Source organism: Hippocampus guttulatus, chromosome 13, assembly GCF_054856545.1.
Source record: "Hippocampus guttulatus isolate MCC_2025c chromosome 13, RoL_Hgut_1.0, whole genome shotgun sequence".
NCBI classification, from domain to species: domain Eukaryota; kingdom Metazoa; phylum Chordata; class Actinopteri; order Syngnathiformes; family Syngnathidae; genus Hippocampus; species Hippocampus guttulatus.
Genome location: NC_141273.1, coordinates 4,492,872 through 4,518,041, shown reverse-complemented (window position 1 = coordinate 4,518,041; position 25,170 = coordinate 4,492,872). Strand labels below are relative to the sequence as shown.

At 40.7% G+C, this 25,170-nt stretch overlaps 1 protein-coding gene across 3 annotated transcripts in view; it reads right to left on the bottom strand.

Annotated features, from left to right (window-relative positions):
• Positions 1-25,170, bottom strand: part of kif6 (kinesin family member 6) — a 58,951-nt gene that overhangs the window by 9,248 nt on the left and 24,533 nt on the right. For all 3 annotated transcript variants that reach the window (XM_086128136.1, XM_086128135.1, XM_086128134.1), the window contains 8 exons: positions 22,690-22,793; positions 22,012-22,117; positions 20,383-20,539; positions 17,451-17,648; positions 9,203-9,305; positions 7,975-8,030; positions 307-357; positions 65-152 (listed from right to left, as the gene is read on the bottom strand). In XM_086128136.1, the coding sequence (XP_085984262.1) occupies positions 65-152; positions 307-357; positions 7,975-8,030; positions 9,203-9,305; positions 17,451-17,648; positions 20,383-20,539; positions 22,012-22,117; positions 22,690-22,793 (863 nt within the window). The remainder of the gene's footprint in view (positions 1-64; positions 153-306; positions 358-7,974; positions 8,031-9,202; positions 9,306-17,450; positions 17,649-20,382; positions 20,540-22,011; positions 22,118-22,689; positions 22,794-25,170) is intronic.

The following is a 25,170-nucleotide window of genomic DNA, read 5'->3' as shown; positions in this document are numbered from 1 at the left end:
TATGAGCAGCACGATAGATTAGATAGAGGCTATTGCCCATTCATATGAGTTGAATGAATCTCACGTTTTTTTTTCTTGTTCAATGTGTTCACGCAGGTTTTCCTCCACTGGATCCACCTCCTCCATAACATCTTTGTGATTTGCAATCACACCTATACATTATGAATATCACAGTTTATTAAATGTATCCAGCATTGAGGATCTGAAATAGGTTATATCTGAAGATACACTAAAATGGGATTCAAGGAGTCAACTGAAATTGTGTTTCAAGTTTTGATTCTTTTGGGGGATGCGCAACAAACATACCAGCAGCGGCCCTCTGTCTTCGACGCACTTCCAACTGCTTCTTGAATTCATCTGACAAAGCGAGAAGATGAAAAAAAAACGTTTGAAAATTTGGAGATAATGGTGCTCTTGTAAAAATGTAACATGAAGCCATCTGTCTCAAATTTAGAGGCACATTAATCCACTCGGACCTTTCGGCATGGGATTGTAGTTAAAATACGCTGTTTTCAGTCAAACTTCAGAAAAACTTTTAACATTTTTACTTGCCATGGTTTTGTTATCCTAATTTGCCGTCGGAGGCCAAGTGTGCTCCGCTCACAATTTCTAAACGTAGTTGTTGACTGATTGCATTGTGCTCCATTTTGGGCGGCACTCTAAATAAATGAACGACACATTTGAACAATGTTCTGAGTGTGTGAACAGAAGATTGTTTAAAGTGCCGGTAATCAAAGTGCACTAAAAACAGAATGTCGCTCTAGGTGCTCCAACCGGGGACATGGTGCGCCAGGGTGTCAGGCAGTCCAGATGGAAACAGTTCAATCACAAACTGCTGAGTGGTTTAGAACATGGACTGCGTTTGGAAATTAATGAGAGGGGAGCGCGCTCTGCCTCTCCGAACACGCACATTCTCAGAGTCGTACCAAATGATACCCTAATGTTCATTTTTTTGACTGGTTCATCTTAGAAGGGAAGAAAAATAGAAGGAAAACCTGCAAAATAGCCAGGTTAAACTGCAATAGGTTATGTTATGGTCACAAATGAAAATCTGCGATAGACGAAATCCGGAATAACCGAACTGTGAAATCGCGAAGGAACGCTGTAATACATAACAGCTAAAAAATACCCAAGAGTGGCAAAGAACAAAACAATGGACAATTGTGAAGTTCCGTTCTATGAGCCTTGATCTTACTCCTGTTGAACATCTGTGGAAAGAGCTGAAACATGCAGTGTGGAGACGGCACCCTTCAATCCTGCGACTTCTGATGCATTTGCTCACTCGGAGTCCTGGTCAACAAGCGCGCAGGCTTCATTGGGAACGACAGAAATTGTTGAATTGTCTCAGTAGACTGTGCAACAAATTCAAGTGAAGGAGACGATCATTTTTATCCAGTTCAGTTTCTATTAGTTCATTGCCTGGTTTTCCATAGTTATTTTTCAATACATTTTTATTTATTACTTCAGTCAGTTTACTTCAGTGACCATTGTGGGTATTTATTTTATGAACAAAGGGATATCAGCAATTTTTGTCCACATGCGAAACAGCATAGTAACTGCGGTTATCCACAATACATGTATTTGCCTCTTCTAGAATGGAAATTTTTAGTTCGAGAGACACTATTTTGTTTCACTCCACCATGTGAGCTGTGGTCAGTACATATTACATTTGTCAGTTTCAAGTTACAGTTAAGTCCACAAATACTGGGACATTGACACGGTTCTCATCTTTTTGGCGCTAAACGCCACCACAATGAATTTGAAAAGAAACGAACAAGATGCGGTGTAATGCCTCGTACTTTTTAAGTGACCAAAAGTATTTGGAAAAAAAATCCCAAACTTATATTGTCACTTTTCAATAATTTCTTGCAAATCCTTTGCAATCAATTACGGCCTGAAGTCTGGAATGCATAGACAACACCAGGCACTGGATTTCATCCCCGGTAATGCTCTGCCAGGCCTGCAACTGTCTTCAGGTCAGTTGACCGACGATTCTGTTGCATAACATTCCATTTCTTTACCTTAAAAAAAAACTCAAAACCTCTTTGGTCACGTTCATTGTATGCTTCAGGTCATTGTCCATCTGTACTGTGAAGTGCCGTCCAAATACTTCTGAAACATTTGGCTGACTATGAAAAGGTTATTAATATTGCCCCAAACATCGCAGAATTAATCCTGACACTACCGGCACCATAAATATTGGGACATGTGTGCCAGCATTTATCATGTTGATTATTATTCTTGTCTCTGAGCAACAATGGATTTGAAATGAAACATACATGTCCAAAATGTCAAATGACTTGTTGTCTAACGGTTGACATCCAAGTACTAAAAGACAAATACACTGAATGGCTCGATGAACTTAATCTACTCTGGTCAACTCGTGAACTTGTTTTTGTACCTCATTCTCTTAAATGCACCTGAGAAGCTCTCATTGTTCTGGCATGCTAATCTACAGCAGCAAAATGAAGCAGATTGCTCTTCCAAATTGCCATTCCATCAGAATTACTCTTCAGACATAGTACCAGAGACTGCTGAGACTTTGTCTTTTCTCTTGACCACAATTGTCAGGTCTAGTCATAGATGTCTATAATGCCTGTCCAGAGACCACCTGCACAGCTACAGTACAAGATGATGATGATGACTAGGCTGGTTACAACATGCTGGTGCAAGAGTTATATATTCTGAGAGATGAGCGTTAGGCTATAGATTGTATACATCGTCGCACACATGGCCACTAGACAAATTCTGCTCAGATACTTGGTGGCCAAGGCAGATAGAGGCTCACTCTGCCACTAAGGCGGATGTGTGTGTTGATGTGTTGTGGAGTATCAAAAACAACAAGAGAACAAAGCTGGTAGCAAAACCATTCCAATTGTCCAAGATGAAAAAATCTCATTGGGAAAAACTTGTGTATGTACAGTACATGCTTACAATAGTGTGACACCGCATGCGACCACAGGAACATTAGCCTTCCAGTTCATGTATGGAAGCAATGAGAACTGAATTCACGATTGAGCCAAGACTCACCACTGCTCAGGATAAACTGTGTCCCGTCAGCACAATGACATAGGAAAATATTCACTGGTGATAGGATCAATGCCCAAATTCCCAGATCACACCAATATGTCTGCGGCACGAAATAAAATGGACTTCTGAAAGTGACACAGGAAAAATCATTTAAAAATTGAACCGCATCAAGTGAGGTGACAGATCTGCATATAATTGGAAGAGAGAATGTGAGCGAGAAGGCAAGCATCATCCAAAAGGCTAATTAGATCATTGCCTCACTTGTGGGACTAACACTGGGTTAGCATATGGGTAACTCATCTTTTCATCATTCTCTTTGCCAATCAAACTTGAATTCCCCAAATGAAAAGATAGAATTTCATAAGTGAGCGACGTGGAAGAGCCACAACTGTTGAGTAAATGTTAAGCAACTGAAGTCATTCACAGTGAGGAACACTGGCGTATAAACAATATTAACCATAAAGGAAGCAATTTCAGATTCAGATGAAATTAAATGGACAGTATATCAGATAGCAAGATGAGTAAATTACTCAGGCAATTACGTGTAAGAGTGAGAGCTCTTCAAGGTATTGGATGGCAGGATCGTCTGCGGTCAGTTTCCATTACATTCCCCCAGGTCTCGTACATGTAGACTGTGCAGTTCTATGACTCTGTTAAAGTGATCCTGCAACCAGTTGAAGGTTTAAAGTGCAAGCTCTGAAACCTTGTGTATGGGGCTACCTTTAAACTGTGTGCTGCAGGTGCCGTAACATAATTGGGTTATTAATACTTATAGGAAATAGGTGTCAAACTCAAGGCCCGGGGGCCAGATCTGGCCCGCCACGTCATTTTATGTGGCCCGCGAAAGCAGCTCAAACATGTCAACTTCCGTGATGCTTTCTAAAATGCCTACCACAATTTTGAATTCTCACATGTAATAAATAAGAGATATATTCTAAGCATTCCGTGTTTGCTTTTCTCTTAGTCAGAATGTTACAGCTTGGTTGGTAGCAGACAAATAGCTGTGGCTAACTTCTTTTTACACTTGCAACACGAAAGAATGTTAACAGGAAGCTGTGTGAGAAACACATCCGTGTTTCTGCGGCTGCGACGTCGATCAAGACTGTTTTGTCACATTTGGGTTTCAACAATGCCAGTTAAAAAGTTGCCTGCACAGTTAATAGAGCTTTTATGATTACATTGAAAAGAACATTTGAGGAAGTTTTTTTTTTCCCATCTCTGTCATGGGAAAATTGTTTCCAAACACAAACAAATCAGAGGTCAATTAGCTGCTCAAAGTAGCTTGTGTTTGACCTTGGAGCCTCTGCGGATGATTAGCTTCAGATCATTTTCCAGGAATATACTGTGGAAAGATCATATGGCAAAGCCTTGCATCAGTCAGGCTATGGTGTGGTTTTAAAAGCCAAAGCCCCACGTTTGCTTCTGACCTGCAGTCAACGAATCAGGATCCAACCAAGCATGATGCTGTAAATTAATGCACTTTAAAGCCATGAAATGCAAGGATAACAATGACGACATGCTGAAACACACACACACACACATTAAAGATTTGTGACATGGAAGATAATTAATTTCACCATTGTGTCAAGTCCCACCAACGCGCAATGCTGCATTACACACTCGTCCAGGCATTTCACCTCTGCAAGACACGTCTGTAGGCTCAGACGCCAAACTTCCTCAAATGTAGATCAACCCCCCCCCCCCCCCCACACACACACCACCACCACCATTTTCTCAGAAGTCATGCTGTGGATGTAAAGCAAAAATTTCGAGAAAAGCCATATTAACTATTTGTCATTCGGAGGGTCAACATGTAATGCTGCACCATGGCGAGATGATAAATGCTATCCATGTGTGTTGAGTGGAATGTGCTTAAAAAAATCTATAGCCTATTCAGTCAACAACGGTTATAATTTCAGTTTTTTTTCAAGAGTTGCATGTTATTTATTCACATTCTGTGCCTTTACTGGACTGATGTGTAAGCAGGTGATAAAAGCTCAATGAGCAATGGTCACGTTTAATCCTATGGGGAAATGGACACAAAGAACACATGCCGCACGCAATGCTGCTTTCAAAACTATTCGATATTTCTATTATTAGAGCTAGGGAGAATGAAATACAAACTACCATAAGTTCAAAATGGGAATGTACTTTATAAATTCTTCAGGCCTGCTGCAGCAATCAAGAGTTCCTGTCCATAACCCGCTGCCATGCACACGCTTCAATATGTGCACCAGTAATCCTTCCAAATAAATGTCGATGTGCTTTTTGGACCTCAGGGCTCAAAGCATATGCTCCTTCGGTGCGTTTCGATTCCGTGACCATACAAAGTGGCCAAGAATAACCCTGTAAACCTTGGAAATGTTTGGACTAATGTCTGCAGAGGCTACTCTTCGCTGCTTTGATTTTGAGCCCAATGCTGAAAACATCCAACAGTCAAAGCAGTAAAAAGCTTTTTATCTATATTGTGCTGTTCCGCCGCTCTACATCAACCATGAGACAAATATTGCATTTAGTTTCCAAGCAGAGCTTCCAAGATGGCAGGCAAGCACACCGAGCTTAATATTACAGCATCACTTTCCAACCAGAAGAGGCAACCACCGTCCACTAAAAACACTCCTCATCTCGAAGGAATGTAGCTCCATGTGTCTATTAATGCAGTCATATTTAACAGCACCAAGACGTTTGCTGGGTGGTTTTACCAAAATCAAATCAACTTTAAAATACAGAATCAAGAGTGCCATTGAAATGGGAGTAAGTGTATATTTGTATGTCTCATCTTAAAATCATTTCAATCCCCCTGGTACGATTATTGTCGGAAATCATGAGTCATAATAATCTGATGTATGCATGTATGTAGTCTATCCATTCAGACCAGGAGAGTCATGGTGATTCCGAAAAGGTACCATGCAGTGGAAAAGGGGGCAAAGACGGTATGCATAACCACATAGTCGTTAATAAATCAGCCAGTTAAATTACAGCTACTCTACTCATTCCAAAGAATGTGAAGCCAGTGTTATATCAGTGGAATATTCCAAACAGGTCTGAATACACTGCTTAATACCAAGTTTTAAGCAGAGAAGCCTTTAGGTGTCATCCCTAAAGCTTTTTTTTTTTTTAGCACATCGGGTTTTTGAGACATTTTCATTTTTTGTGTAACCTGTAAAAACTAAAACAATACGCATTTTACCATATCTTGTAATTGACATTTGTGGCATATTAGGAAAAAAAATCTATCTGTTGCTGAACCCAACCCTTAATTCATAAATATTACTAAATGTAAGACTATATTACATGTTCACTTGAGTATGTCGATGCCGCAGCCACTTTAGATGTAGCAAAGTGAAGTGATTTGTTCCTTTCCAGCAGCTCCCATATTTTGTTCTTCTACTTCTTCCTTTCATAACTTTGCTGCTGTGAATTGGGAATTTCTCCATTGCGAGACTAATAAAGGATTTGTTATCTTATAAGATGCCTCGTTCACTTGCCCTTTGGATATGTATCATCAAACCGTTGCTTTTGATTGTATTATGTCATTCCAACTAAATGTTGTGAATATTAGTTGCCGATTTTGTGGGGAATGCAGTGGACGCATCCAATATGGCAGATGCACTGACAACGTTTCGAACGGGCCACCTGGTTCAAGAGGTGTCGGCAACAGAAATGAAAAGAAAAGTAGAGAAGAAAAATCAATCTACATTTTGTCCAAAGGGTTTCTGACTCCCTTGGGTCCAAATGGGTCTTTAGTTTTCCCAAGTCATGTATTTTGTACCTCCTCAATTGCCATACCGTGACACACCGTGACAACCTAAACCCGTAATGTAGGAATATAAACATAATTCTAATGGTTGAAAACTGCAATCATGTCACCAAAATTCATGTTGACATCTCTACTTAGGCTCACACCTCCATAGAGGCGCTCACTCCAAAGTGTATGTCGCTCAATGAGAGAAGCGCTTCGTCCATGCAATGCAATACAAAATATTGAGGCGACCTTTGTGATATTTTTAGTTTGATGTGGAAGTAGTGATATCCACATACATTTTGGTGACGAGGGATTGTGGTTTTCTCACATATTAAACAATATAAGCTTTATTATGTTTATGTTGCGTTTTAGATGGCTGCCCCGGCTGTCATTATTTACAAATACATACATATTTTATAGACACATTACATAGTGCCACCCAAAAAAAAATAAAAAAATAATAAATTGCAGATTCACTTTAAAAATGTGCAGGACTCTCGCCCGCAAATTTTAACATATTTGTTGCACATAAGCCTGCGTACAGATCGTCATTTTCAGTCAGGCCCTGACTGGCTGTTGTAGATAAGACTGGCCATCAATCAAACAAAAATCGATTTCTTTATCTTTTTAATGTCGCCGCAGTAAGCAACTCAAGATTAGTATTTCAAAACAACAAAAAAGAGCTATTATGATAAAACATAATATTAATAATGTTTAAAAAGTTTATTATTTAGTAACCGGTTGCCAGCCAATCGCAGGGCACACAGAGACGAACAACCATCCGCGCTCACACTCACACCAAGGGACAATTTTGGGTGTTCAATCAGCCTGCCATGCATGTTTTTGGATTGTGGGAGGAAACCGGAGCACCCGGAGAAAACCCACGCAGGCCCGGGAAGAACATGCCCACACAGGGATGGCGGAGCGGGGATCGGACATACGACCTCTGGACTGTGAGGTTGACGCGCTAACCACTCGTCCACCGGGCCGCATTATAATTATTCTTATTATTGTTCAAATCTACTATGAATGAGGGCCGAATCAGAATCAGCGCAAAAAAAAGAAAAAGTAATCTAGAAACGTTTATTTGCTTCTCTGATTAAAAACAATTAGTTGACCAGTAAGATTTAGAAGGAAGCAAACCCATTAGGCAAATGTGACCCAAACATAACATTATTCCATTCATGGAAACAACTTACTGATTTTTTGTTTGGCGTCATGAAGTTGCTCCCCAAGTTGTCTGGCTTCTGTTGACCTATTTTAAACAATAAGGGCATTAACTATTTCCTAATCGCTGTCAAATTGCACATTATATACACATTTCAGTGCAAATCATACAAAACATCTTTCCTTCAATACATCTTGAGGCAAATATTTTTGAAGGAGACATGCTCCCCCCCTCCACTCGCCCCCCACACACAGACACTTAAAAACATGATTTTGTGTATTAATACACAACATGCCTTAGTCAAAATAGCCCAAGGATTAAGAATTATAGCACACTTTTCACCATCTCACTACAATTAGCCTGTTTTGAGGGGACAGTCCTGTCCCTTTTGTTGAGTCTTGAGTTTAAAGAAATGAAATCTAGCTAACTGTGCTTCTAACACAGCCACTCCGTTTATTTTTTTGGGCCATTAGTTAAAAATGTCGACTCTTTGCGTGACCTAAATGCCAAGTCATGGGTGGAGAAACTCAGTGTAGGGTCAGTATTATGTAAAGCACCACTGCGTAGGTTTGACCTTTGACCTTAACTACCTGGTCCTTCTCGTCGGACATCATTCATTCATTCTTATCTTCAATAGGGTGCTGGAGCCTATCCCACCTGGCTTTTGGTGAGAGCCAAGGTTCACCCTGGTCGCCAGCTATTCCCAATGTCAGTTGTCATTCAATTTAATGATTCTTTCTTTGAAGACACGTTAGCTCAGAGCATTTAAGGACTGGTTACAGAACACTGAGGAGATGGTTCTTTGCATGCAACGTAACTAGAGACTCATTGTGAATGTATTGGTTTTCTTTTCTTTAATAATCATTGTATGTCTTGGGGGCGGCCCGGTAGTCCAGTGGTTAGCACCTCGGCTTCACAGTGCAGAGGTACCGGGTTCGATTCCAGCTCCGGCCTCCCTGTGTGGAGTTTGCATGTTCTCCCCGGGCCTGCGTGGGTTTTCTCCGGGTGCTCCGGTTTCCTCCCACATTCCAAAAACATGCATGTCAGGCTGATTGGACGCTCTAAATTGTCCCTAGGTGTGAGTGTGGGCGTGGATGGTTGTTCGTCTCTGTGTGCCCTGCGATTGGCTGGCAACTGATTCAGGGTGTCCCCCGCCTACTGCCCGGAGATGGCTGGGATAGGCTCCAGCACCCCCCGCGACCCTGGTGAGGATCAAGCGGTTCGGAGAATGGATGGATGGATGTATGTCTTGGAAGTACCTCTGCTTGAGCAGACTCTTGTTGTCTTCGATGATGTGATGGTCCTCGTGGTCTTTGATAAAGGTCTCAAAGGCCTCCTGCTTCCCGACTGAGAGCTGTGCTCCTGTTAACAATGAAAGACGGGATGAATCACTCCACACATCAACCTCAACCACTGTCAATCCAAACGTAGCTCTTAGCGGGCCAAACCTCTGATAGAAATGAGTCAACTGATATGAAGTTGATCCACAGCCACAGGTATATCCAATGCCTGTCTGGATGCCAGATGTGAGTTCAAACCCTATTGATTTTGTCAAGCTCCCATCTATAACTTACTGCAACACTAGAGGACATATTTCCACTAAACACAGACACTTATACTGTCGACAGTAAACATCCATTTAGAACGCATCAGCAAGATATGAAAGAAACTCTCCTCACAAAAAATTGACCAACTTACCACATGCAAGGAAAGGACATAAATTTAGACGAAAACCCCCTCGGCGGCATTTGCTTTTTAATGGGCTCATAATATCGTTTAACAGCCACTTTTTTTTTTAAAGCGGTAAACCTCTGCTTAGAAGGTTTCTGCTTGTAACGGAAAGGCTATTCGTTGTTTTACTTGTGAGTTAGTAGGTTAAATGTTTTTATTTTCAAGCTCGAAAAACACAATTTATAACTGTTGTTGCACAAAGTAACATTTCCCCCTCGATTCAGCATGTAATGTTCTATCAAAAAAAGTAATGATGCAAATAATGCAATAACCTGGTATTATCTGGCAGTTTTCGCAGTGTCATGAAAAGTTTCACACATGAATTCTGATGAATTCCATGCACTTTAGTGAAATGTGTCGAATTTTGCAACAAAGCAGTCACAGAGGACAGTTACTCATGTGGAATAAGGACAGTGGGGAATTCAGTCGTTATTTTCGGAAAGTCCTGATTGAAACCAGCAGGGATCTCAAAAGCATGTGTTGCGTGAGCCAACCTCAACAGTTGAGTCTTTGGGGTTCTTAAGGGAAATGCACTTCATTCGACTCTGAAAGAGCAACATTCCGAGAATTGTTTTAATATGACGTCTTTTATGTTGCACGAACATCATTTGTGGGGTAATGAGATCACATGGATAACTTTACGAATTCTTCTCCGTGCCCCCCCCCCCCCCCCCCCCCCCCCCCCCGCATGCCTTCGTGAGCCACTGCCACAGAGGAATGTATTGGGACAACAGTTTTTTCCCATTAAAATGGCAACATTTTCCTCAATGCATGACACGACTTATTACTATTTGCAAAGGGTAAGGGTAAGGAGAACACATTTTGGGCATGCTTCTACTGTGGTCTTCTGACAGGTAGACTGCGACGAAAGCCTCAGCCTACTTCATATATGGTGTGGTGCGTGTAGAAGGTCTGCTAGACTCATCAGCATCTCATTACATGCAAGTAAACGTTTATAGTAAGATGTAAGACTTGACGTCTCGAGTCTTCTGTCAGCCCGAATCAGCCTAACACGAGTCATCACGGGACTGAATGACTTCAGAAACACCTTGTATATTCATTAGCCCTAAAGACAATCATAAGTAGACTGAAAAAAATACATCCATCTGTACTTGCCAAAGACAAAATAAATCAACTAGAAAGGAAAGTCATGTGAAGTAGCTCCGTCTGCAATGTGCATCGGACACGATGGAACTGTAGCTCTGACAGCATCAACATTTTGTAGTAAATGCAGACCACTTCCAGTGTGGTCATCAAAAAGAAAATGAACTCCCTATGGTCCATGTTTTATGTGTTGGCAAAGTTAGGACCCTGACATAGAATGATGTGCTATGGAAAGAGCGTAGCAAATTATAGAAAGAACGGTTTCCATGGAAAGGTCATCATTACATTTACAGTTTTTCAACCGGCGACATCTGTTATGCTCACACACACAAAGGAGGGTTTTGAATACAGGAACAGAAGAAACTTCATTCATATTTAACCATCCAATGACTTATCCAGCCCAAAAATAGAGATATGGGTCAGTATCACTATAAAGTGCCTTTGGTGTCCTCATTAGAATCACTCAGTCCTCATTAAAATGCAGCATAAAAATGAAACTCTGAGGTCGTATTTTAAGCGGGCAAATATTTGCACGCATACCAGAACAATGAGAAGCCTCTTAAAATGTGTTTCCTTGATTTTGACATTGCTGGCTGAACTGGGCCAATACAAATTTCATGAATCAATACGATGAATAAATGCATCTGAGCATGGCCGCCTGGGTTCCGGGACCAATTAACCATGAACATCGAGGGATTACTGCATGTGTCATTTAAATCTCAACGAAAATAATCGCGATGATTCTTTTTTTCCATAATGGTCCAGCCCTACTACGAGGCGCAAAATGCGAATTTTTGACTCACAAATTGTGACACGAATCCACTTATTTCAAGCCTTGCAAGAGAGAGCAAGACCACACCGTGTTCAGGCATTCTGCGCATTATTTTGGTTAACAGAGTCGAAAAAAAAACATGACAGCAGCTGGGATTAGGCCCCAGCGCCCTTGTGAGGATAAGCGCTTCAGAGAATGGATTGATGAATTGATTTTTTTTTTGGGTTACCATATGAAAACATTCGTGGGGGCAAAAAGAAAAAAAAACATTTGATATATTGACTAGCAGTACATTACAACAAACCGCAACAATCAACATATGAAGTCATTCTAAGGATCACATTCACATACGACACACGCGCAACCTTGTAAACCACCCCATCATTATCCTGTGCTTTGATAAAACCTGATCCATGTATGTACACAATCATAAATAGAGTATGCGCTTGGATCTATGTGAAAAGTACACATTCTGTTATCAAGAAGCCATCATTAATTGTGCTATAAGATATGAAAGCGAATAAATCCCAGGAAAGCATTTTTTTGCCGGTCCAGAGTTAAAGCATTAGTGGGGCCCTGCACTTCGTTGTCAAGGTCACAAGGTCAGTTTTCCCACCTTTAATATTTGTTTCATGACAGAATTTATCACTAAATATGAAAAGTGTGAAAATGTTATTCGAAGCCTGTGCGCCAGATTTTATTGAGTTCCTTTGCCAAAACTAACTTTGTGCAAAATTTGTTCACAGGGTCACTTATTATGGTTGGAAAGCAAAAGACTCCTTTCAATGCATGGATGTGCTGGAGACTGACAGGAGTGACCCGAGTCCTCTGATTTGATTATGGAGCAGCTGGATCATTTACATGGACTTTCATGTCAGTCATGCGTGTCTCATGTGGAGTAGGTATATTTATGCAAGTGGACCATGACTGGATGGAGACATTCTTTGATTTAGTCCAGAACACGATCATCGGAGTACATGTAAAAGCATTCTTGCATGTGTTGTAAACCAAACGTCCACAAGATGAAGATAAAAAAGGTGTTATGTCAAATGACTGACTCTTTTAATTTCAATATATGCTTTTTATCCAGGGATGGGTAACTGGTGGCGTGCTGGCCCCACACTCTGAATGATTAAATTGTTTCATTAAAAAAAATAAATCTTAACAGTCTCAAAAATTCTTCAAAAAACACAGACGAATATTCAATGTATTTTGTCCACAAAAAACAGAGAAAGTAGAAGGAAGAATCGGGTAAAAATTGGGAAAAATACAAACTATGAAAAGATATGGAGGGGGGGATTGTGAATATTCAAATCTGTGGGTGGCAAAGTGTGAATATGCAGCAGTCAACTGTAGTTGTAAGTAACATCATCAATCACCCGTTGATGGCAGACACATCTTAGTTGCACTTACACTGGATCTTATACTGCCCTATACTACAAAAGGAGTAGGCTTATGAATTTTTTTGCGGATTTAGTGTCACAAACATGATGGTGGAGGACCCCAAAAAGCATGCAGGAAGGAGGAGCAGGGTGAACTTGACAAACTGTATTAAAAAAAGTCACACAGAAAACTAAATCCAGAACAAAGTTCTGAAAACCACAAGAATTCAGAGTAACAAACAAAAACCCATGGCAGATGCAAAGACAAGGTGAAAGTAACACAAACAAAAATCCATAGGAGTAAGGCACAAACACTAACCAACAAAAACAGTGACAATGATCCAACACTAAGTGGTCGGGCTGGGAGTCCTTTTAACCTCCTAATGACATGATGACCAACAGGTGTGCTGCTGTGGGAGGAGCCCCACGGAGCCACCTGTTGGTCCCAAACAGATCAACCGTGACATTTAGAATGATATGCAGGACAAACATAGTTCCACAATAATCATGTCATCATCATCATCATTTGTGCAAGTGAGTCCTTCACACTGGAAAAAAAATGACAGTATATGGTTATATTATTGTTTGCTTTATTTTTGTTGGGTTATGATAGTGGATCTTTTATACATGTAGTGAAAAATGTATGATCAAAAATGACAAATTAAAAAAAAAATTGTATAGCACAACGTACAGCATTTACAAATATTGTAAAACCCGTAAATTACGTTGTTGTTTTTTTGAAGGACCCAAGGGTTAAGTGCACATAAGTTGTGGTTATGCACATATTTTGTCCACGTTTAAAATAGCATTTTTGGCATACATCTGTGTGCACTAGTATATGGCCTCCCAGTCGGACAAATGACCCTCCAGCATTGAAGTTGCCCATCCCTGCTTTAAATGAAAGATTTTTGGACTGATAAAAAGCAGAAAACCCAATTGTGGCAGCCTGACCAGATAGACCTGAACGCTGTATATGATTTGAGTTGTCGAAGAGCAACAGATGGCTCACTTGCACTGGAGGATATTATGTACCATGAAAAAGTAGACAAAGATGAGTAAGGCCAGGTGAAATTATGGTCTGTATTAGATCAGCTACCATTCAAAAAGACTACGATAATGTGGTACATACGAGCAGTGCTCCACTAACATCCTTCATAATGTTCCATGTTCCATTTCCCAGACTGATTGATTTGCCTCCATTCATCTGTCTGGACTGGATTCAAATGTGTGTTTATTTTTCAAATAGGCTCCTCTTTCAGAGACACTGTTAACAATTAGCCCTCCACTGGCCTTTTTACCGCACTGGGCACAGACATACAAAAATGAGAGGATGAGGTACTGTGGTTAAGCAGACAGCAGCACAGATTCAGTTTGATGAGTTGCTGGCTCATAGTCCATACTGCCCGGTGGCTACGACTGAACTAGTTATGGGAGCTCAGGTTCATCATCATCCACTTAGACAAAACCAGGCAGGAAAAGTCAAACGCAACCGTCTCAGCTCAGGAGCATGTCTCAAGGCTTAAATGGCTTGACTCTCACTAACCTCTGCATTCCTGTTGTATTCAAAGTAGGGTTAAAAGTACAGTGACTAGCCCACAAGAAACTTGTCCTGCAATCTTCATCACATCAGCATGCTCTATGTTTTCCTCCCATTTAGATTATGATCTAAAGCCCCGAGAGAGGATGTGGCAGTGTGATGACGCTCTACTTTGAGAACACAAAGACACATCTGGGAGCAATCTGCCAGGTAATGAGATGACAAAAAAAAAATAAAAAAAAATCAGACTCTCCATAGCACAATTCTACTAAAAAATGTCTGCATATGTAAAGAAAAATTTTTTAAATTTTTTTAAACATCAAAAAGTTGGAAAAAAATGAAGAATAAAATAATAAAGGAGTAGATGTAAAAATAGAACTATTGGAACTATTGTAAAAGCAGGATCACTGCAGTATTAAATCAAATCAATCAGTTCAGTCATGCAGTCCAATAATCCTTCCCCTGTCCCTTCTCTGTGAACAATGTCTGTTTCATCCATTGGTCACGACATTCTTCTTCCGTCTTTCATCTGTACATCAGTAGCTCCATATCTTATATCATGCCCACAATTTTGTGCCATTCACATTGTGTCAGAGTTCCCGGATTGAGCCATTTCTTTGCGATGGCCTTTTTACATGCTGCTAAAATGATCTTAAGCAGGTGCCCGTCTTCCCTGAACACACACTGAGGTCCCCTGACAAGTAGCCTTGACACAATACCTCACATGAAAACATTACATTGCAGTCTAGAATCACATTAATGACATTACACATATTCTTCCAGGAAGAAACCACCTTTAGGAATGACGGGAAACTCATTCAGTGATGGACTGAGAGATCCGTCGGTACTTGACCCGTTTAGTAACGATTACACTGCCGGACAAAAAACCATTTCGGTCAGTGCATAGTCCATCATTTGTTTTGTTTTTTTCTCCGTCATTCGTCAGCAAAATGGGCGTACGTCAGGAACAGACTGATGGACTTTACGTTAGTCCTGACGGAACGTCCACCTCTGTATCTATCGACATAGACTTAAGCGGGGGTTGGCAACCCACGGCTCCAGAGCCGCATGCAGATCTTTAGCGCTGCCCTAAGGGCTCCCTGGAGCTTTTTCACAATTGTTTGAAAATGGAAAAAGATGGGGAGGGAAATATGTTTTTTGTTTTAACATGATTTCTGTCGGAAGACAAACATGACACAAACATTCTTAATGTTTTCCAATGCTGTAAAAATGTGTAGAATACATTTTAAATGTCAACATTTCTGTCAATGAAGATTTGCGTCATATCCTGCGACACATGTTTCTAATAGCAGAGCGGGATGCCAGGCAGATGGCTGTTGTAAAAAAAAAACAGCATTTCATGTACAATTCACCAAGAGTACTGGCAAAGAATTCGGAATTAGGCGGGCCAAGAGAAGCATTTTTAAATGGTACACGTCATCTACGACAGTTAACACGCTGCAAAAGTGCGTACCATGCCTCGTTATGGCTGTTGGTCATTATGGCATGCGTGTGCGCTAACGCATTGATCGCAAGAGGTTGGTTGATCGAAAAGTAGATCTTCGGTCAAAAAAGGTTGGACACCCACCCCTGCTCTACAGGATGCGCTGGAGGCTCATTATGTATTTGTAGCCAACTCCTTCATTTTGATAGTGGGCTAGCTAATATAGCTGATATAGATACATACAGCATATGTTGCCTTCATTGTAAGGCTTATATAAGGCTTTTAATTTTTTGCAGCTCCAATATATACTGTATTCGTTTTTTTGGTCCAATATGGCTCTTTCAACATTTTAGGTTGCCAACCCCTGGACTAAAGGGATTCCAGGTTGTCTGTCCATGGTCCACAATCCAAACATCAAGGATTTTTCGTGCTACTAAGAAAAGCCCAACCGGCATACAAAAAAATCAACTTGGGCTCACACATTCCATAGGAGGCAAATCACCTGGCTGCTGTCTCTGCATCTAATCCATCACAAATTCTCCTCCAGCAAGAAAAACTCAATGTCAGCTCCGCATGATACAACATCTGCTAACCATCTACTCAATTCACAAACTCCTTTGTTCGAGGGATCCATTTGTCTCATTCTCACTATTTAACGGCAGCAAGATGAAGTGCTGAAAACCTGAGCTGATGATGTTTGATTACTTTTACAAGGATTAAGAAAACCCTTTCTGCATATTTGTTCCACATTAAAACTTCCTACCTGGCACTGACTGGGTTCAAACCCAGAACTATTTTTGACTGTTATAGTGATATTGAACAGTGCCCCGCGAAATTTTTAGAGCTTGGTCAAAGCTGCTCCTCCACCACAATTGACTGAAAACTCACCATTCAGTTTTCGAGCAATCCCGCTAACTAATGAGAGGACAGAAGATGAAAAAAAAGAGACCCCCCCCACCCCCAATGTTCAACTTCAAGAATGTCCTATCACTGAGGAAAATCCTGGCTCGCCACCACGGTTTGAAACAAGTTTTCACTCTGCCTAAGCAGCGTAAAAAGATGAATGGAAATCAAATGGATTCTTAGAAAATGAAAAAAATCTGAATACTGAATAATCACAGTATCAGCTGTAAAAATTGCCATTAAGTCATCCTGAGCGGTACCGGCTATCCTGAAAGACATAAGAACGTCCATCCATCCGTTTTCTGATCCGCTTTATCCTCACTAGGGTCGTGGGGCGTGCTGGAGCTTATCCCAATTGCCTTCCGGCAGTAGGCGGGGGACACCCTGAACCGGTTGCCAGTCAATCGCAGGGCATACACAGACGAACAACCATCCAGGCTCACACTCACACCTAGGGACAATTCTGAGTGTTCAATCAGCCTGCCATACATGTTTTTGGAATGTGGGGGAAAACCGGAGTGCCCGGAGAAAACGATGCATGAACATCTCCAAACAAAAGGCACAGTCCAGTGAGCATCACAGTTGGTCTGGCATAGAATACAGACAACCAGAAAAGGAAAGTAATTTTAAGTACCTCTTTTCATGTACTGTACAGCTCGTCCCCCAGGACCTGTTGAGGTGGGTTTGTTGTTTTCAGCCTGTGGCAATTGCACCGCTGACAAACCAGCATCACTCTTGGCCACATTCTTCTGCACATTGGAAATACCTGCAAGCTGCGTTGTGGCATCGCTGGCCCTTTTTTTCTCCTTCTTCAAAATCTTAACCAGGATACCTGTTGTCACTGGGTTAAAGAGTAAATGCGTATTTTGTTTGTGAAGACCAAGATGAAATATTTGTAGTTAATGGGAAAATCATTCTTTAGATGACAAAAAATGTTGTACCCAAAGGTCAGTAGATAGCGTTGGAAGCTAGACTGATGAATGTGTGTTACTTGTCGACAGAATTTCCATCAGGTGAGCCAAAAATGACAAGAAAATAAAGAGCAGCAGCACATTAGTTTCCTCACGGCATGCACAATAGTAGGCATTTAATAATGGCAGATTGCTGACATGTGCTCCCTGTCAGACATTACAGACTCAGGGAGATGTCATGGTCTGGGAAGAATCAGTGGAGAGAAAGGGAGCCAGAGAGGCTGCAGGGACTTTGCCAAGATTCCTCAAAATCTTCTCTACTGATGAGATTGTATGTGTTTGTCTACTGGAGTCCAAGTGTCGAAATGCTCGTGAGGTCGGGTGCACTTGCGTGAGTATGACATAGACATTGGCAAGAAATCTGAAACGGAAGAACTGCCACTGTGGTGCTGCTCGCGCTTTATCTGCCATGAGTTTCAGCTCATGTACTCGCCCTCCCTGCATTTGTGATACTTCAATCCTTTCTTTTGATGCCATATATTGACTCCTCGTTTAATTACCTACTACATCCTGTTTTTTGGTACACATGAGAAAAATGTTGCTGCTTCCACCACAAGTGTGGTTTTTTTCCCTAGTAACTGTTGAGAGAAGACACTGCCTTAGTGTTTCACACAACAGTGCACGACTGTGTCAAGTTGCGTGCGTCCATGAAAATACCAAAACCCAGCCTTTGCCCGCCTGTGCACCGATTTAGACCGCGCTTCGCACAACGGTGGCACCGGGCATGAAAATAGACCGCATATTGTCACAAGCAGAACAATTTAATGCTCTTCCACAAGATGCACTATCAGAGGGTACAATTAATTTGTTTATTCATCTGTTGCCATTTTCCAAAAGAATGCAATTTGTGGGTAAATTGAAATCATCAATACTTCACTAAGTCGTCCTGCTTATACAGTTTTTGTGACATTTTTGTTTGGTGGTGTACCTTGAGATTTTTTTTTTGTTTGTTTTTTGTAAAATGTTCGTTGGCTCAATATAGACTGGATGTTAGCAGATGGAGAGGCTTGTGATTGAAAACATTCCATTGTTTACAAGTGAACGTACAACATATCACTGGCATTGGGCGGAATTCTTCAAAATCAGCACTTATTAGGAGACGCTAAAAATGGTGTTTGTTCAACCATTAACAATGCATTAGCAAAGAGAGTAGGCCACATGTAGACAGAGCAATAGTGTGGATTTGTGAAAAAAATTTAAATTTACCAAACTGGGAGGAAACCGGAGAACCCGGAGAAAACCCACGCAGGCACTGGGAGAACATGCAAACTCTACACAGGAAGGCCAGAGCCGGAATCGAACCCTGCACCTCTGCATTGTGAGGCTGACACACTAACCAGTTGATTACGGGGCGTATTATAAGTCCTCATACCGAAAAAAATCACCTTATTTATTGAATGATTCTCATACTAGAGTCATTATATGAATATATACAGTATATATATATATATATAGAATTATATGAATAAAACAATGGTGCTTCATTAAATCTTGACTGGGCTTCTGGTGTGTATTCCACATACACTGAATTATAGCCTAGTGTACATTTGATGACTGAAGCACATTCCATAATAACAAATTTGTGTATTCCTCATGCGTGGTCAGTCATGACATTAACAGATGTCTAGCTGCGGAGAGACAACACCACAAAAGCTGTGGTGGTCAGCAGAGCATTTAGTTTGTTCAGTGCAAACGACATTATCTCATGTGATAAATAAAGGATGAGGAGAACTTTTATATTGCTGTCAGCCAATAAAAAAGGCGAGGTTAGTGGGAACAACAGCATGATGCATCCATTAGAGTCCTGAATGACAGTGACTTTGCACTAATTTTTGAAACTGACAAGTTTTAAACCCACCACAAATTCATTATGCCTGTAGTGGCTGGCTTTCGCAGGAAACAAAAAAAACAAAAAAAACAACAACGACGACTTTATTTCTGGGTTTCATGTTATTGCTTCATACAAGTTCTTATTCAAGTTCCAGGTTTTTCCATCATGGAGATGTCTGGCATCTGATATCTTCATTTATGCTAAGCATGGCCATAAGCTTGAAGTATAGGGTGAAAATATGTCTTGGTGGGGCTCCACATTGGATCAACGGACTCCCTCAAAAGCCATTGAGTACAAATATTGTGGTCACACATATCATATGCTGTTCATTCAATCTTTCTGCTTTGTCTTTTTTAGTCATTTTTTTATTAAGTTGTCCAATAAAGCAGACATCACAGGAAATATAGAGCATACCATTAAACCAGTGCGGTGAGACACAACACTCAAATTAAGGTCCACATGTTGCTCCAATTTTAATGGACCGCATCGTGACCTCCGAATAAGGCAAAGCTGTCCTTGTCATTGAGAGGCACTTGCATTGTGACATGAAACTGTTTGAGAGTGAGTTTTTTTTTAAATAAGGAAGCTTCAAACATTGTCGTGGCCGTTGCTGCCATCACTATATGGTACAGATGTAGATGATCACAACACGATAACCAGGGAACAAAAAAAGACCTCCTGCCATTCGGAATGCAGCAATATTTCACTTTCATGAAAACAGTATTATTAGTATTTTGCAATCCTAACACCATGTCAAAGGATACTGATTTCATTATCACGCTGCTCCAGCAATTCCTTCAGTTTATTAACTTCCTCTGTACAGTGGTGCTCTTGAGTATCTTTTTCCCCTGTTATGGCTGCTGGTGACTGCTGTATATCGTGGTTACTGCAATTTCCACTTCTGTTGCCAAGAATCATTGTCTGCCACACACCACCCCCCCGACAAAAAAACAAAACCAAAACACATTCATGAAACGTGGGGATATCCTGATATGCAAAGGAGGATAAAGTTAAGACAGACTGGTCATCAATGTTCTTGAAAATTTCAGGCCAATAAACACTGACAAGGAAGCACATTGAGGAGATTTTGCAGCATTTAACGGCACGGCATGTAATATATAGGTCGGACGGGAGCAAGCGTTCTAATCTCGGGGGACCCGATAAAGCCACTTGAAATATAATAATAGTGTGCAAAGCACAGTCCATAAAGAGATGGCTGGATAAGTCTAGTGTGGAAGAACTTCACCTTTGGCATGAATTAAAAAGGGACAAACATTCCCACAGAAGTACCAAACTCTTGTAGAACATTAAGTCAAGTCGGAACAACTTTAATTAATTGTCTTAACAAAGACAGAATATGCTAAAATAGAATTTTTGTTTTCTGTTTCATTGAAATGTGCACCTATTACATGCAGTGAGTTCTTTGCTCTCTCACTCTCTCCCTCTCAAACACATGCAAAGACACATAAAGGCGCATAAGAAACATGGGTACATGTCAACATAGCACGGCAAACTGCAGGCCAGTCCCAAGCTCAGTGTAAATGGAGAGAAGAGCGTCAAGAAGGCCATTCATCTTAAAACAAGTGTTCATTCTAACAATTTCCATAACAGATCGGTCGTGGCCCGGGTGAACAACGACCAGCCTGTTTTAGGAGTTTCTCTCCTCCAACACCCTTGATTAAAATGATCAGCTCATCAGGAAGATATAACAATGCAGATCAATTAGAATCAGGTGTATTTTTCATTTTACACTTATTTTATTTTTATCAAACTGGACATACCGGTACATGACTTTACATTACATTTACATTTACTTGTCAGCATCAATGGTTGGCAAATGCAGCCAGTCCGAGCCTCCAAATGAGAGAGAGCCTATAAAATACTGAATGCAAACAAGTTTCACGTTTAAACGAGCGCAATTTTCCAAAACTACGATCGATTGTCGCCAAAATTCATGAACACATCTCTACTCATATCCACTTCAGTGTCTGAAAATATTAGAAAGATTACCTCATTATTTTGGATTTTATGGACATCGTTATTTCATCTTTTCATGTTATGTTTCATCTTCATATGTGCTCATAGAGAAAAAAAATAACCTCATTTAGTGTACAACAACTAATATCAATCATCACTAAAATTTCGGTGGTATATCCCAGATGATACCAATGCAGTATAGTAACCCTGATAAGACATAGAAAAGACACTGCCTCCTTTTTAAAATATTTTTTTTAAGATTGCAAAGCACAAATGGACTGTTTGGAGAAATTCTTACAGTCCTGTATTACACAATTTGGTGAAAAAGGCCCATTGTTCCTCCATCACAGCAACGGTGAGAAGAAACAGATATGAGAGAGAGATGAGGACTACTATAAATATTGTGAATCTATTACCTTGAGCATACAAAAACAGTACTGGATTTTTCTCATGTCTGGTCCCAAAGTCAGTGTCACATCTGGACCAGGATCATCGAGAAAGGCCTTCACTGACTCTTCCAACCTAATCACACAGACAGACATTTTAAACCACTGCACTTACAAGTTATAATCAATCACGCTTAGCACCAGCTCAACAGCGAGAATATACTGTATTTAAGGAGGGTTTTTTTTTTTGTGTTTAAAGTTGGGTCTGTTCAAAGACAACTATTTACTTTAATTTGTGCTCCAGCTACACTGGGCCAGTCAGTTGATAAACTATCTCTGGATGATAGTCCAAACATTGGTTCCCCAAGTTTTGGAAGCAGACTCTGAAAAGACTAGGAGGCAACTCTCCAAGCGGATCCTAGGAAGGCAAAAAAATGTGACGTCTTTATTTTTCCTGCAAACATGATGACGCAGCACTGAAGCGAACATTGCAGTCTCATTTTGATAATTGCAATATTCATGGTTTTTTGATCGAAGTTTAGCTCTGCCAGGCTGTGCCCTATCATCCAAGGAGGAGCATTGCAAACCATAAAAACAAAACTGGAGTAGAAACACATCTAAAAAGACATCATTAGCTCTTACTGGGTATTTTGTTATATGGACATAGCAGAATTAAAGCAGGGCAGCAGAACAAAGTCCAATACATACTTCTTAATCTCCTCCATCGTTAGCTGCTCATCTCTCTCTTCTCCTGTCAGCATGGTCAGCTCCTCCTTCAGAGACTGAACCTCCTGCTTTAGGCGAGCAATCAACTGTAATTTGCACAAAAACAAGGGGTTAACATGCATGCCCACAGAATGTAAACTAGACAGAGGTGAATGCGCATTTTGATAGATGACACAAACCGAAGCATCCTGCAATTTACACAACCAATCCAGGTCGTGTCACTGCTGCCAAGTGATGAGACAATCTTGTGGTTTATCACGCTAATGCATTTTCAGGAACATTTAAGTGATTCCAGACAGTTGGATGCAGCAACAAGAAAATGAAGGAGGCCAAACAAACTGTCTCTGTTGGAACACATTTTCATCCTGCATATTAAGTCCGTCTGATGTTATCTGACTCCATACCTTTTTTGTCATATTTGACTTTAGGGGGAAAAAAAGGCTCTGTACATCATAATATTGATTGAAATGATCTTGCATCACTTTAGGTAGGGTTTAGTTGGCATCCAGCAATGAGCAGTTGAGAAGTTGGGCCAACTCAGACAAACTGTGAGTTCAACAAATGCAGAATTTACCAGATTATGTACGAGTTGGTGGTTAGGTTTACCTTATCAGTTCCAAGTTTCAAAAATTACAAGTGAGAAAATTACCATCACCTTGTGCGGAGATCATTCATTTTCAGTTTATTCATCCTATTAAGTTCTCATTCTTTGCTACTCCTTTCGCCGTAGTTTGTTTTCTTTGTGACATTTTACATTTGAAATACATTTTGTTCAGTACTCCATGGTTCGCTTGCCTGCTTTCTTTGGGTTCACTACCATCGTGCACACAACACCAGTCACTCCTCTTTCAAAAGGCACACAAGAGGCTGTCAGTGCCATGCCCCAAGGAACAAGTCAGGCAGGTACCTTAAATTTCCGATTGAAAGCCCTATAAACAATTTTATTACCTGAACCCCATGTCCCTGATGAAAGCCAGTCTGGAGATTTATATTTGGTGGCAACAATCTCCTGACTAAAAACATCAACGGTGTGTCAGCAACACAATGACCCTTCCTGACACAACGTTGGAATGTCTCACACTATTTTCTCCATCTTAATACACGGCCTATTCTAGCAAACCCATTAGATAAGTGCAGGGCGGAAATCTCACCTACTGTCAAGCCGTGTGAACACACCGCTCAGAATGAAGTGACCCGAGGTGTGTTTTGGGGCAGGTGCAATCAGCCCGAAAGAATATTCTTATAATCTATTTTTTTAAACCATAAATATCATATTTGACATTGCGGTCACGTGCTGCAGACGGTATCTTTTTTTGGACCCTGTGGTCTGATGTAAGACTCCCAGCTGCATCCTCAAAAGCTGACCACCAGTGGTCGAACAGCACAATCAGCAGTAGTCTATTTCAGGGGGCACAGCCCACACTTGTACCACAACCCAATGGCGGAATTTCAAATACCGTACTCGGAAAAGCACTTAGAATGTGTGAGTGATGATGTCAGCATAGCATTTCGCGGTCCAGGTTAGTGCAGTGGAGCAACATGCAGTGGAAATGGTTCGGACAAATTAATTATGCTCTTATTCTGTGAAAACGACATGTCACGAACTTATGTCAATAAATTTAAACAAGCCAAAGCAGTCATGACTTCAACACAAATTATTTTTTGTTTTGTGCCTACAGACACACCCACACACACATAAAAAAGCCCACAGTAAACTGTAAACACTCCTGTATAAGTACAGGTTACATTTTAAATACACAACTATTGCATAGTTTGCCACACACAAACATGCTACAATTATGGGGCCCTACTTGATGAAGGAAACACAGGCATGTTTTCTCACAACAGCTAAACATGGGCTTTTGTTTGGCCTCAAAAAAATGATAGGTTAAGGACATTTTAGACCAATGCGGGGGAGCACATTTCCACAATATGACAAAACAGTAAGAATACAAACAAAAAGCGACGCAATGAAGATACCTTTCTGCCGAACACTGTGTAGCGTTTATATGTATGTGGTAATCATAGCTGCATTCTCGGGTGGATGATATGGTGTTTAAATTTAAGAGCGGGAGGTTAGGGTGAGTTGTTGCATCTTAAAATGAATGATTTGGACCATTTCAGCAATTTTATCATGACGCAGTTCAACTCAATATAGTATAAGTATGGCTTTGAGTCTTTAGAGACCATAATTTCAACAGTGAGGTCACGGCTTTCGGAAGAAACAAGACAAAATGTAAGTTTTTAAATTTAGGGTTGGGACAACCCTTAGCGCTCTTGAGGAAACCAGACTTGTCTGGAACACTTTTTACTGTATATTTTACCATAAGAGATGCAACCAAGCATGAAAAGCAATGGCGCTACTGTACATAAGATTTGGCATTGATCCACCAAATCCATTGGGGATCTTTGTCAGAGCTTGGAATTGTCTTGCATAAGGAAGAAAAACATTTTTTATCATTA